This window comes from Podarcis filfolensis, assembly GCF_964270895.1.
Source record: "Podarcis filfolensis genome assembly, chromosome: 16".
Lineage (NCBI taxonomy): Eukaryota > Metazoa > Chordata > Lepidosauria > Squamata > Lacertidae > Podarcis > Podarcis filfolensis.
The window spans coordinates 14,205,545-14,220,168 of NC_139620.1; the positions used below are offsets into that span (position 1 = coordinate 14,205,545).

At 47.4% G+C, this 14,624-nt stretch overlaps 1 protein-coding gene across 1 annotated transcript in view; it reads left to right on the forward strand.

Moving 5' to 3' along the window:
* Positions 1 to 6,753: 6,753 nt before the first annotated feature.
* The window catches only part of LOC310750933 (uncharacterized protein), a gene marked incomplete at its 5' end in the record, with an annotated part of 32,205 nt that continues 24,334 nt past the window's right edge, over positions 6,754 to 14,624 (forward strand). Inside the window, 5 exons of the mRNA XM_083589330.1 lie at positions 6,754 to 7,158; positions 9,455 to 9,558; positions 11,448 to 11,602; positions 12,936 to 13,104; positions 14,266 to 14,389. Of these exons, the coding sequence (XP_083445456.1) occupies positions 6,754 to 7,158; positions 9,455 to 9,558; positions 11,448 to 11,602; positions 12,936 to 13,104; positions 14,266 to 14,389 (957 nt within the window). The remainder of the gene's footprint in view (positions 7,159 to 9,454; positions 9,559 to 11,447; positions 11,603 to 12,935; positions 13,105 to 14,265; positions 14,390 to 14,624) is intronic.

The window sequence follows — 14,624 nt, forward strand, 5'->3', positions numbered from 1 at the left end:
CCCCATTGTCCAGTCTTTTTTTAAAAACAACAACAACAAAACCCAACACAATTTTTATTGGTTTTTAAACAAATACAAATACAATAACCACGAAACATTTACCCAGCAGTACATCTAAGGGTGCTTATTTTTTCCTATTATCTTTCTTCATTGAACATTCATCCTGTTTTGATTTGCATTCATACGTCTTCCTGTTCATCATTCAGTCCATCCCACATGTTCCAGCACATTTCCCCATTGCTTTCCTCACTGTAAAAAGTCTCATTGTTTTCTTCTTGTTACTGTCAGTGGATTTGTTGCGCCCAAGCAACAGAGCACTTTGATCCACTTCTACTGTGCAAACCTGGAGCCGTCCAGTATGCACTTGAATCCCTCCTCCAAAACAGTGAGCCCAATCCTGCCTTCCACCTCTTTCCACCTGGGCCTCTTCCTCCCACCTGGAAGTTGCTTCCTAGGCAGCCACCTCCACATTCATTTTCTTCCCTCCCAGGATCTGCTTGTCCTTCATGAAGCCCTGGAACAAATAAGAACACAGTTCAGCTTAGTCTCTGGCCCTGTTGCTCTTGGCCAGTGGTTTGGAGACTACAGAGACGGAAATGCAATGCAAGGGGAAAAAAGGCTCAGTGGGGTTTTTTTTAAAGGCTCCAAGGCACTTCACACAGATCGGTTAACACCCTTTCTTCCTCCCCCCTCTGTCTTCCCTTTGTTTTCTTGCGCTCTTGCGTTATGGAACAGCAGGGCTCTCTTACACAGCCATGTGACTGAGGCTGCGAGTGTCTCAGTGGGGACTCCATTGCTTGCTTGCTTACCAACCAACTTTAAGAGATCCCAAAGTGAGGTGCTCAGGCTCCCCCACCTCTTATCTGAAGCCTGTGCTGCCCAGTCACTACTCATGAGAAGGGACAGAGGCGGTGGCGTCTTTGCATGGTGGGAATGCGGTGCAGGGGCAAATAAGATCAGTGGGGTGGAAAATTCCATCTGCCAATTTCAGTTTCTCCCAGGTTCTCCTCCCCACCCCCCACTCTTAAGCTCAGTTCTCAACATTTCTAAACAGTTTGTGAATTATTTTTTTAAAGTCTTCCTAAACAGTTCATCAACATTGCAGTGCAATCTTTTCCTCATATACAAATCTTTGCCAAGCAATTTCCCCTAACACAATGCCTTTTGGTATGTTATATATATGCATTACATATGCATAATTCTTTTTGTACACGTTACTTGGCAAGAGAGCATCATTGCCAAATTCAGATAAGTGCACATTTCAAGGGATGTGAGTCAGTTTGCATGTTTCTTTGGGAAGTGCAAAGTAGGCTGGCTTTCCAATAAATATGAACAGAATCACCTCCTCCCACACTTGTACTGGGATCCCCAATTAGGAGCCTATGGGGGCCAGTGGCTCTTCCAAGCCTTTGCCACAACCTGTTTGCTTGGGCCAGGTCCCCAGGCTGAAAAGGAACAGGCTTGCAGCCTTGAATCAGGCGAGAGAAAAAAGAGGTCTGCTCTGAGGTTCGGCACACTCTTGGAAAAGGCCTTTAAGCACTTTCAGAGCCCAGATTTTCCTTTCCACTGCAGCAGGCTAGGAAAGGATTAAATTCTCTTCCCCCCCACCCCTTCTGCCAGATCCGGATCATTATCAACCCCTCCAGCTGCTGGAGGCAGAAAAAACCTGCATGTGAAATATGAAGATGCATTTACTGTCACATCTACTTTGGTTCTCAGATATCTCCAACTGGCAGACGTAGCTTCTAAGCATAGGAGCCAACTCCTAGGGGCTGAGGTCCCTTTGGCCCTCTCCAATAAAATATTGGAGGGGGCTGGACCCCTCTCAAGGTTGCTAGACACTGCCATTCAAATGGTGCACATGTGCCGCATTTTGCGATTGATCATGTGGGGCAGGGCTTACCTGGCCTCCCCAATATGCACCATCAGCACCAGCCAGCATGGCCGTAGCGCAAGGATGATGCACCAACTGGGTCTAATTTCTCCCCCCATGCTTACTCTGGGTTGGCATTGGGAGCCCCACAGGTGTGCATGCCCCTGTGGGGCTGCTGCCACCCCACAACTCCCCACTCCATCCTTCTTATGATGAGCGTAGTGTTGTCACCAAGAGGCTGCCGCTGCCTTTGGCCTCCACCCCATGGACCACCGCTGCTGCCTCCTCTGCTTGGGTCATAAGAAAAGGAAGCACAGGATTTTCCCGGCGAATCATTCAGATCAGATCCCAGCCTTGCAAAACAGTGCAGGGCTGGCAGGGTGATGTGAGGAGTCAAATGTGCAGTGTCACTCAGAAAAATGCTCCCAAGACCATCAGCAAACTCCGCCCTATACCCCTAGCTACAGTTGCATTCTCCACTGCAGATTCTGCACTGAGTAGAGCAGCGGTTCTCAACATGTGGGTCCCAGATGTTGTTGGACTACAACTCCCATCATCCCTGAGTTCTGGCCTTGCTAGCTAGGAGTGATGGGAGTTGTAGTCCAACAACATCTGGGGACCCACAGGTTGAGAAAGGCTGGAGTAGATGGTTAGACTAGCTGGAGGTCTCTTCGTGAAATTCTATGATTCCATTCTGAGAATGACTTTGCCTTACCCTCCATCGGTAATCACAACCGGCCTGTGAGCTGAGAGGTGATGGCTGGCCTTCCAAACAGATTGAGTACCCCTGCTGTACAAGGATGGGGAATCTTTGGCCCCTGAGATGCTTTTGGACAGCAGCTCCCACCATCCCAGACATCTGGCCATGCAGAGTGAGGCTGAAAGGAATGGGAGTCCACCAGAACCTAAAGGGCCATTGGTCCCCCATCGTTGCTGTTGTAGGAACTAAGCAGTGGATGCTCATCCCACCTGCCCCTTCCATGCACTGAATGCCACATTGCACCCAAACTTGGTGGAAGAAATAGCTGATTCCTGATTTTCCACTCCATGCCCAAACCAGTGATCCGCAGAGCACAAATACAGCTCGCTGCGCATGAACAGATGAGTGCAGATGAGCTGCTCCTTGAACCCGTGCCATGCATTCCAGCAAACATTCCTGGTGAAAGGCCGCCATCTTGTTGAGCTCGATGATTGGGTAACTGAACTTTGCCCACAGTCTCCAGGAGGGAAATGATCAACCCAACTTCCTTTCTTAGGGACTGTAGCCAAGTTATAAAAGTTGAACTCCAGGTATATAACAGATTTTATTTGTCACTGACTTCGCTTATGGGTCAGGTCCACTAGCCTGGCTTCCTTCTGTTTCCTGATAGATTATTGATTTAGGTCAGGGGTGGGAAACGTCAGGTGCGCAGGATGAATGCAGCTCTCATGCCTGATCTTTATTTGGCCCCCAGGACTCTTCAAGGGCCATACACCTTCCCAGGATTCACCCCTCACTGGCCCTGCCCCATGTTCTCCTGCAGAAGCACTTTTTACAATCCTACAGCAAAGTCCTCCAAGGCCCAGTTTTGTTTTGTTTTTGGACTACAACACCCATCATCCATAGCTAGCAAGACCAGTGGTCAGGGGGATGATGGGAATTGGAGTGCAAAATCAGCTGGAGACCCAAGTTTGGGAAACACTGGGTTATGGATAGATTCTAAAGATAGCTCAGTTGTTAGAGCATGAGACACTGCACCGCACAGTATTGGTTTAGGTCAGTGATGGCCAAACTTGGCCCTCCAGCTGTTTTGGGACTACAATTCCAATCATCCCTGACCACTGGTCCGGTTAGCTAGGGATGATGGGATTTGTAGTCCCAAAACAGCTGGAGGGCCGAGTTTGGCCATCACTGGTTTAGGTGATCCTCGTGGTCCCTTCTAACTCTATGCTTCTGATGAAAGCTGGCTCTGTGCTGCTGTCACCATGAAACGTGGGCAGCCTATACTCTGGTTTCTCTTCAGATCGTATAAATCTATGAAACGTGGGCAGCCTTGTTCATATTAAATGAGGACTCCAGGTGGTTACAAGCGCTGGCGCAATAGGTGCCGTTTAAGGTTTTACAGTTGGGCCCATGAAGATTTTGGCGGTGCGTGTTCAGGGCAGGGCAATTTTACCACCGTCCTAGAGCATGTTACTAGTGTCTGCAAGTGACACTGAAGGCACCAATGAAGACAAAGTTGCACCTCATGAGAGGTGTGTTTATGCCTGCGAAAGAAAGACTTCCGATGAATGTAACATCTCAGGACTTCTTACCAGTAAGATACAGTGATACCTCGGGTTACAAACACCTCGGGTTACAAACTCTGCTAACCCAGAAGTAGTACCTCAGGTTAAGAACTTTACCTCAGGATGAGAACATAAATTGCACGCTGGCGGTGGTGGGAGACCCCATTAGCTAAAGTGGTACCTCAGGTTAAGAATGGTTTCAGGTTAAGAACAGACCTCTGGAACGAATTAAGTTTGTAACCCGAGGTACCACTGTACATTCCTTGAGGAAGGGTGGTAACAAAGACCACTTTCTATGGTGGGCTAAGTACTGGTGACCTCTGGCCCCATTGTAGACATTGATTTTGGTGCTCTGATTTCCCCTTTGATATGTATTTTTTATTCTGATACCTATTCCTGTTTTTAAGAAAGGCAGGTGTGTGGTATGACATCCCTGTAAGATTAATAAACAGCTTGCCAGCACAGGTGAAAAGAATTTCAACAGACAAGCTCATTTCCTCATGGTGTGTTATGTTTGTACCTGCTTATCTCTGGATATGTGAATAAACTTGCATGCCATATTTGTGATGGATTTATTAAATGTGTATAACTGCCCTTCATCCAAAGATCTCAGGGAGGTTCATAGAATAAAAATACAAAATAAAAACACAAAACACATAATAAAAACAAGAACATGAACAAAACAAGAACCCTCCGTCCCACAAACACATCTAAAAGGACACAGCCAAAGGCCTGGTTGAAGAGGAACGTTTTCGCCTGGTGCCTAAAAGTGTACAATGAAGGTGCCCAGAAAGCTTCCCTGGAGAGAGCATGGGACAAATGGGGAGCCACCACAGAAAAGGCCCGTTTTCCTGTTGCCGCCCTCAGAACCTCTCATGGAGGAGGAGGAACATGAAGAAGGACCTCAGGTGATGGTTGCAGGGTCCAGGCTGGTTCATATGGGGAGAGGCAGTCTTTGCGGTATTGCCATTTGGAAAGCCTGGGCATTATTGAGTTGGTTCCACAGAACCTTTGAGAACCAGATCTTGAACTCTGACAATGCCTCTTGCTGGAGGACAGAGAGGTGAGTGTGGCCTGTGTACATTGAACCCTCTGGCATTCCCATGGCCGCAAAGTTGCCTATGGGCAAAAGGAAGGGTCACATCCATTGCCCCACCCACTTTTGCATCTGACCCAGCCCCACCACTGGAATGTGGCTCCTGGAAGGAAATGCAGCCCCCTGGCTGAAGAAGTTTCCCAACCCTTGATTTAGGTCAGCTTTCTCCAACCTGGTAACCTGAAGATGTTTTGAACTACAATTCCCAGCAGGCCACGCCAATGTGGCCAATGATGATGGGAGTTGTAGTCCAAAAACACCAGGTTGGGGAAGGCATTGGTCAGTGGGTTACTGATGTCAGGGGGTCTCTGGATCTAGAACGAGGAATCTTATGGCTAACCTAGTGTGCTACCTGGCACACATTATGTTCACCTTCTGGAGCTCTGCTCAAGCATGCAAGGGAATATGGGTGGGCAACACCAGATCCTGTGATTGGCTGGCAGCACGAAGACTTAGCATTGGCCAGGCATGTTATAAATGATGGAAGCCTGGCCAAGAGAGCAGTGTTCTTCTTCCTGAATTTCAGGTGCAAAGCTTTGCAAAGCATCTCAGCTGAAACTGATGCCCCCAGTTTCAGCCCCTGACCTCAGAGATCCAAGTTTGGAAGGAGACACACTCTAGGTCAGGGGTGGTGAACCTCAGGGTTCAGTGGTGAAGAGAGTCAGGAGAGAGGGAAGACTGCCACAAAGGGTCTCTCCTGCACCCTAAGTGCCCAATATCCTCCTCCATTTTCACAGCTCCAGATCACTCTGGGTGAATCTGACTCAATGGGGTGATCAGAGGCTGTTTCAACCCATCCATGGACCAGCCCCTGGTAGCTTCAGGATCCAGGATTCATCCAGACTGGATGCAAAGCCCTAGATCTAATCCCTAGCTCCATCTCTCTGCTTTGTAGCCACCACTAGTAGTCCTCAAAGCAAACCCACTGAGATTAATGGGAATAACTGAATCCCATTCATCTCTGTAGGTCTTCTCTGAGAATGACTTAGCGCGATAGCTCTTGTTATGTCACCCGTGTGATGTAACACGCCAAGGTCCACTGCTCCGGTCCACTTCCCCCTTTCCCAATAGATGGAGCATCTTCCATTTAAGCTGCCACCACCCCCTTGGAAACTGCTCTCAGAGGTAAAAAATTAACCGGCCCGAAGCTTTTATACAAAGTGCTGGCTTTTCAAAGCATGTGGATTGGCCAGGAGGGTCCTATATACTGAAGGCATCTTCTCAGCATCAACACGTAGAGGCCCTGTTCTTAAATTCTCTTGGGAATAACGGAGAGCTGGAGAGAAGAGCAATATTATTGATAGGTGAAGAGAAAAGCAAGGGGCGACAACGGGCTTTTGGTGATTTCAGGCCACGCCATCTGGGAACTGTGGATTGCCACGTTGCTGCCTTCTGAAACACAGGAGGCCAGTTCTCTGTAAACTCCAACCAGCGTGCAGAGGCTTGAATCCCATCAGGGTCTCCTGGGAGCCCCTCTCCTCCAGGGAACTCTACTCGGCTGACCACCAACACCACCATGACTTTTGCAGATATCCTGGACAACCTGGGAGGCATGGGCCGCTTCCAAAGGATGTCCGTCGCCTTCCTGGCCATCCCTCTGATGTTTCTGGCCAACCACAACCTCCTGCAGAATTTCACGGCAGGGATCCCCGAGCACCACTGCCGGCCCCGCATCACGGCCAACCACACCCGCCATGCCAGCAACCTCACCCAGCAGCTGGGAGCTGAGAGCTCCCTCCGGATTTCCATCCCGATGGATGAGAACAAGCAGTTAGAGAAGTGCCGCCGCTTCGTCACCACCCAGTGGCGGCTCCTGGATCCAAACGCTACCCTCCCCAGCAACGCCGCGGTGGACACTGAGCCATGTGTCGATGGGTGGACCTACGACAGGAGCATGTTCACCAACACCATCATCAGCGAGGTGAGAGAGAGAGAGAGAGAGCAGCCCTCTATCTGGACCATCCTTGAGAGAGTGGGGTTGAGGATAAGTTGCTGGGAGGTCCATTGTGCACCTGCTTGGAGTGTAGAAGGAGTGTCCCCTGCCTGAAACCCTGGAGAGCCACTGCAAGTCCACTACATGGACCAGTGGTCTGATTCAGTAGAAGGCAGCTTCCCAAGCTCCTTTGTTAAGAACCATGAGGTCTAGAATCTTAACTTTTTAAAAAAGGAAAAGGAGCATATATTATTTACATACAGAAGGTCCCTGCTTCAATTCCCAATGGCACCTGGAAAACCATTGCCAGTCAGTGCAGCCAGAGTTTCCCAAACCTGGGTCTCCAGCTGTGGTTGGACTACAACTCCCATCATCCCTAGCTAGCAGGACCAATGGTCAGGGATGGTGGGAACTGTAATCCAGAAATAGCTGGAGACCCAAGTTTGGGAAACCCTTGTGTAGACCATATTGAGCCAAATAGACCAATGGTGTAACTTGGTGTAAGTAAGGCAGGCTCCTGTCCTGCCATGGACAAATGAGGCAACAGTTTTTCATAGAGATGAAAAGAGTTATAGTGCTGGAGGATAGGCTTGCGTTCACCCTTTCACCCTAATTTGCACTTCCCGAAACAATATGCAAACCCCTAAGCAGCTGTCCTTCAAAATTCGCACTTCTCCAGAGATTTGGATGCTGTTCGCTTGCCAAATAACGTGAACAAAAATATGTGACTTGGGGGAAGGGGCACATAAAAATCCATCCGTTAGCAGAAAGAGCATGCAATATTGCATTATATGAGGAAATTGCTTGCAAAAATGTGTACATTGGGCAAAATTACACATATGTATATTAGAAGAGAGAGTCACACCAAAATGCTGAATTCTAAAGAGCCGTTTTAAAAGACAAAAGAAATCAGAACAGATGCTCAATCAAGACTGAACATTTTATATTTTTGGCATAAACCTTGTGCAAGCAAATCAGTTTTTGTCCACCTCATTAAATTTTGTAGACCCAAAGCACCTTATAGCAACGGATCTGTCAGGGGTGTCAGCTATAACAGCCAGAGGTTCAGAGTGTGTGGAGTCAAAATGTAACAGCGAAAGGGAGGGATTTCTTCACATCTGGCACATAATGCTGTGGCGTTTTCCAAGCCTAAGAATCTGTATTTCAGTGTCTACAAGTGGGATCTGTAGCAAAATGTCCAAGCTTCCTGCCAGCCATGCCTTTCCTCAGAGATCCCATCCATTCTGCATTGGCTCCCAGTGCATTTCCGAGCACAATTCAAAGTGTTGGTGCTGACCTTTAAAGCCCTAAACGGCCTCAGTCCAGTATACCTGAAGGAGCGTGTCCACCCCCATTGTTCAGCCTGGACATTGGGGTCCAGCTCTAAGGGCCTTCTGGCGGTTCCCTCACTGCGAGAAGTGAGGTTACAGTGAACGAGGCAGAGGGCCTTCTCAGTAGTGGCGCCCGCCCTGTGGAACACCCTCCCATCAGATGTCAAAGAAATAAACAACTATCTGACTTTTAGAAAACGTCTGAAGGGCAGCCCTGTTTAGGGAAGTTTTTAATGTTTAATGCTGTATTGTGTTGTTAATATTTGGTTGGGAGCTGCCCAGAGTGGCTGGGAAAACCCAGCCAGATGGGCAGTGTAATAATAATAATAATAATAATAATAATAATAATAATAATAATTATTATTATTATTATTATTATTATTATTATTTCCCAATATACCCTCCAAACATCAGCTAGCATGCTAAGTGCAAATTGGACTATTGTGGGGGGGTTTTCCTCTGAGCCAGATTCCTCCCTCCTTGTGCATGGATTTTGGATGCGTGAGAGAGCGAGGTTACTATTAGTAGGTAGGATGAATCGGTAGCATCAGAAACATGGACATAAAACGTTTGCACCTATTTGTAAATGTACAAACAAATAAGCAGCTTCTTTAAATGATGACTTCCCTAAGTTACTCCTTATCCCCTTTCAGCACTCTACCTTGTTCACAGTTATATTATCTAAAGGGGGGTATTTAAGTATGATAAGGTTTGTAATGATTCATTGTTTTCAGCACCTTTGTAATGAGTCATTGTTTTCATTGCCTTCGCCTAAAGCCTGAAGTTCACCAGTCACAGAATTTTTCCTCTGGGACACCGGAAACAGATTCTGCGAGGCACTGAAAATAGATTTCAAGGCTCAGAAATTAAGCCCCGCTGTGAGGCTGCCTCAAATGTTATGTCCACCTTTGTTCTCACACAGTCTTTGCTTCCCCGCCCCTCTCGATTTTTAGTGGGATTTGGTGTGCGATTCCCGGACCCTGAGACAGATGGCCCAGTCCATCTACATGGCCGGAGTGCTGATCGGATCGGTGCTGTTTGGCAACCTCTCGGACAGGTGAGGTCCAAGGCCGGTTGCCATGGCTACGAACAATAAAGCTGGGTGGACCCCCCCCCCCGCCTCCATTCCCCAGTTCAATCTGTGGGGGTTGGTTGTCCCCTTCCTCTGGGGTATAATAACAGCTCTTGAAATCAATGTGGTTGGGGTTGTGGGTGAGGGATGTGGGCGTGGCCTGTTGCGTGGCCACCTGGGTCAAGGGGTGGAGCTTAAATCAGGTATTATGGTGAAGCCAGTGGACCTATCAGGCTCCAGCAATGCTGAAAGTTTAAACTCTCCGCAAGTCCAAATACCTCTAGGAATCCTAAATAGCTACTGTGGGCAGGGACGATGGTAGCCCCAAAACTGTCATAGAATTCTACTCAGTATTGATCCAGAGCAGATTCCAACATATAGTTAGCAGAGTGAAAACTTAACCACGTTGCAGGATTGCCAGAAATAAATAAATAAATAGACCAGAGGCGATTAATATTTCATCCAGCAGAGCTTTGCTGCTACTAAAGGCAAATGAGCATAATGGTCACAAATCCAATACATTCAGGATTGGCCCTGTCCATAAGAAATCCAGTTGCAACAGACATAACTTAAACTTACAATAACTTATAATAAGACTAAACCTTAACACTATACAGTGATACCTTGGTTCTCAATCTTAATCCATTCCGGAAGTCCGTTCCAAAACCAAAGCTTTCCAAAACCAAGGCACGCTTTCCCAAAGAAAGTAATGCAAAATGGATTAATCCATTCCAGACTTTTAAAAACAACCCCTAAAACAGCAATTTAACATGAATTTTACTATCTAATGAGACCATTGATCCATAAAATGAAAGCAACAAACAATGTACTGCAGTCACACAATCAATCAGTAGCTGAACTGGGTTCCACGCAGTCACAAAAACAACCAAAAAGAGCCACAAAAATGCAAAATAAATTGCAAAAACAGACAGACCTCAGCATAACACTCAAAACAGAGCATGTTTGGCTTCCGAAAAAGTTCACAAACTGGAACACTTACTTCTGGGTTTGGAGTGTTTGGGCTCCAAGTTGTTTGAGTACCAAGGCATTTGAGAACCAAGGTACCACTGTATACAGAACACACCAGAGATAGAAAGAGAAAATGAAACCCAGGCTCCTTCTGACCTTTCTTTTATAGTCAGCATGACCTTGACAGAAGAGATAAGAGAACCCATTTAAACCAGCTGTACTCCGCTTCTCTGAAAGAATAACCCAAACATCATGAACCTTCTGCTTGTTTCTTTCACACAGAGAAGCTTCCAGAACCCTCTTGAATTAATTAGACTAGGAAAGATCTCTAGATATCAGGTCAATACTTTCTGCACTAAGAAATGCAAACTGGCAAAAACATCAGGAGGGTCCCATCCCTGCAGTGAAGAAGGGAGACGGGCAGTAGCCAAATGGAAGAGTATCTGTTTTGCACACCTAAGTTCCCAGTTTCATCCCAGGTGTGTTCAGGTAGGGTTGGGAACCTCCCCTGCCTGAAACCCTGGAGAGCCAAAGCTAGTCCATGGAGACAACAGTGAGCTAGATAGACCAATGGCCTGATGTGGTATATAAGGCAGTTTGTTGTTGTTTAGTCGTTTAGTCGTGTCCGACTCTTCGGGACCCCATGGACCAGAGCACGCCAGGCACTCCTGTCTTCCACTGCCTCCCGCAGTTTGGTCAGACTCATGCTGGTAGCTTCGAGAACACTGTCCAACCATCTCGTCCTCTGTCGTCCCCTTCTCCTTGTGCCCTCCATCTTTCCCAACATCAGGGTCTTTTCCAGGGAGTCTTCTCTTCTCATGAGGTGGCCAAAGTATTGGAGCCTCAACTTCAGGATCTGTCCTTCCTTAGCTTCACATTAATACATCTTCAACCCCATCATTTAGGTTTGGCCGGAAAGCCCTCATCGTCTGGAGCTACCTGCTGATGGGGGCGGCTGGCACCTCCACTGCCTTTGCCCCCAACTACACGGCTTACTGCGTTTTCCGCTTCCTGTGTGGAATGGCCATGTCGGGGGTAGCGATTAACTCCGTCTCGCTGTGTGAGTACTTCGACGCTCCTCTCTCGCTGGCCGAGTCCTCAAGCAGCCCTTCACAAGCCACCTGAGAAGACCAGGCCCACTTCCATCTCATCCTATAAACCAGGGATAGGGAACCTCAGGTCCCAGGGCCAAGTGTAGCCCCCAAGGCCTGTCTAACTGGCCGCCATGACTCTCCTCAGACACCTCCCCCCCTTTCCCTAGGAAATACCTTTCGCTGGCCCTGAGGGGTTTTTGCCTGGAGGGAACGTGCCCTTGCACTCTGACAATGCATCTGGCTTGTGGATAGTTGGTAGAGCATAAGATTCTTCATCTCAGGGTTGTGGGTTCGAGCCCCACATGGGGCAAAAAGATTCCTGCATTGCAGGGGGTTGGGCTAGATGACCCTTGTGGTGCCTTCCAACTCTATATTATTTTCATATATATATATATATATATATATATATATATATATATATATATATATATATATATATTATATTATTATATTATATTATATTATATTATATTATATTATATTATATTATATTATATATTAGTGTTTTAACATACCATTTTCAACAGTTATTAAACATACTTTTATCTTATACAATTTTTTTGACTTCCATCAACCACATTTGAAAATTTTCCAATCTTTTCCACTTAATTTACATTTCTTACTTTCACTATTACATTTAAGAATCATAACTAATGTCTCTCTTCTATATCTTCTTTGCAATATTTCATATATTCCTCCTTACAAAACTTCTTGAAGTCCTACTAGCGTAATTTGTTGATTACAGTTGCTCTTCAAATAGTTTGTGTATTTCTTCCAATCTTCTGTAAATCTCTTGTAGTGCCTTCCAACTCTATAATTCTATGATTGTCCGGATGGAAAATGGAGAGGGTGTGTGTGTATTTTGAAACAAGCCTACTTTACAAGGGTAAAAGTTTATATTTTAACTGTACTAAGCCAGCACTTCTACACACTTTATTTTTGTATTTTGAAACATTTCTCCCAATTTGAAAAGAACTACCTACCCCTTTTTAATCTACATGACTATAACAGCTCTGTGTTTCGGTGCCCTGTCCACTCAATCAACTCCCATGGGACTTAATCAACTTGAATTTGAGTCAACAGCTCAGGTTAAAAGGTGCATCATGGGGAAAAGAAAACGATATCCTAGCTAGGCAACTAATGTATGACTCATACCCTGAACAGCAAGAATCGCAGCAAGAAAGTGGTACCCATACCTGCGCACTTTTATCGTTTTTACTCACCCTGCTCCTCTGACATCAGTTGCCATCCTGAAAAAAGCAGCATTTTTAAAAAATGTATCCTTTTCTCCTTCCCCAGGCATGGAGTGGATTCCGACCAAGTACCGTGCCATTGTTGGCACCATCAACGGTTACGGCTACACCTCTGGGCAGTTCATCCTGGCTGGACTGGCATACGCCATCCCTGGCTGGCGCTGGCTGCAGCTGACAGTCTCCCTGCCTTTCTTTGTATTCTTCCTCTACTCCTGGTAGGTCAATGTGGTCTGCTGGCAGTGGCGCCACCAGGGCAGGACTTTGGGGCAGAGAAGCCCAAAGCGCAGGAGCAGGAGGGCTCAGGCCGCCCCGTACATCAGGGCTGGCTTGACACATTTTGCAGCAAGTGAAGTAATACACATGGCTGGGTCCTGCTCGCTGCAGGTCCCAATCCCAAACACGGAGAGTGGAAGGTGCTCCAAGCTCACCGTGGGTTACTCTGCATTTTTAAATCGGTCCCAGTATATCCTTCCAACAAGGGTGGGAAAACATTTTGGTCCAAGGGCCACATTCCTTGTGAACGACTTCCCTGGGGCTACATGACAGTGGTGGGCGGGGCCAAAGGGAAAAGAGGGCGTGGCAGCAGGTGTGAATCTTACCTGTCAGGGAATCAGGAGCAGGAGCACTGGGGAGCACCTTTCTCCAGGTGGCTATGTTTCAGCCACGCCAAAATCAGACGTCTCCATCCAGGCAAGCAAGAGGCACAATCACAGTTTGAGGACAAATACTAGCAGGCAGAGGCAGTCAAGAAATGGTGGGACGCAGAGGAATGGTGGGAGGCACAAGCTGGGGAATCCCCAAGGGAACCCCCAGGGGAAGAAGGCTCAGAGACCGAGGAGTGGTGGTGGGATGATAAGAGGTGGATGGAGGGAGCAGACAGGGAGGAGGAGGTGTCGGAGGCAGAAGAGGTAACAGGGTTTAGTGAGCAGGGAGATTCGGTGGCAGAGAGAAGACCAGAATTGGAAGCAGGAGTGGAGGGAGCCCAAAAGGCAGAGATGAGTCAGGCTGGTGAGGAACTCAGGGTCTCTCTCTCTCTCCTGCTGCACCAAACCCCCCTCCCCCATGGGCTCCCAGGACCAGAAGCGCTATGAAGAGGGAAGAGCAGAGAGAGGCACATTGGTGTAGCCTCAGATTGTTTGGGAAGGATCTGGGAGAGGAGGGGACTTAGGCAGCTGTGGGAAGGCAGAGACATTCAGCCTCCACAACTGCCTCATAAAGGCAAGACCAATAGAAAAGAGTTGCTGTGCACATTAGGCCTGGCTCCCCTGAGCAGGCATTTCTTCTGATAAAGAGTTAACTGCTCCCTGCTCTAGCCATTCCTTCCTTCCCTCAGAGAGCTACTGAAAGAACCCCCTTTCCTTGTGTTTGGTCTGCAGGCTGTATGTGGAGTCGGCACGATGGCTGGCAATTTCAGGAAAACACGAGCAGGCAGTGAAAGGCCTCAAGAGAGCCGCCCAAATAAACGGGAAGAAGAACGAAGGAGACAAGCTTAGTGTGGAGGTACATCACGCTGGGGATGCAGGACAAGGAAGAAATGCAACTTCTTGCACAGGCACAAAATTAGGAAGCAGCCGTGTGTGCAACAGCACTAGCAAACTAATCGGTAGAGTTCAAATTCAGGCCTCCCATCCCGAGACACCTGAGTACTGGCTGCAGTTGGCTGTGATGGAAAGGTACTCTGAGCATGCTCAGAAGTATTATTTCATATATCCCTAGGGCTCAGCCATTTCAGTTC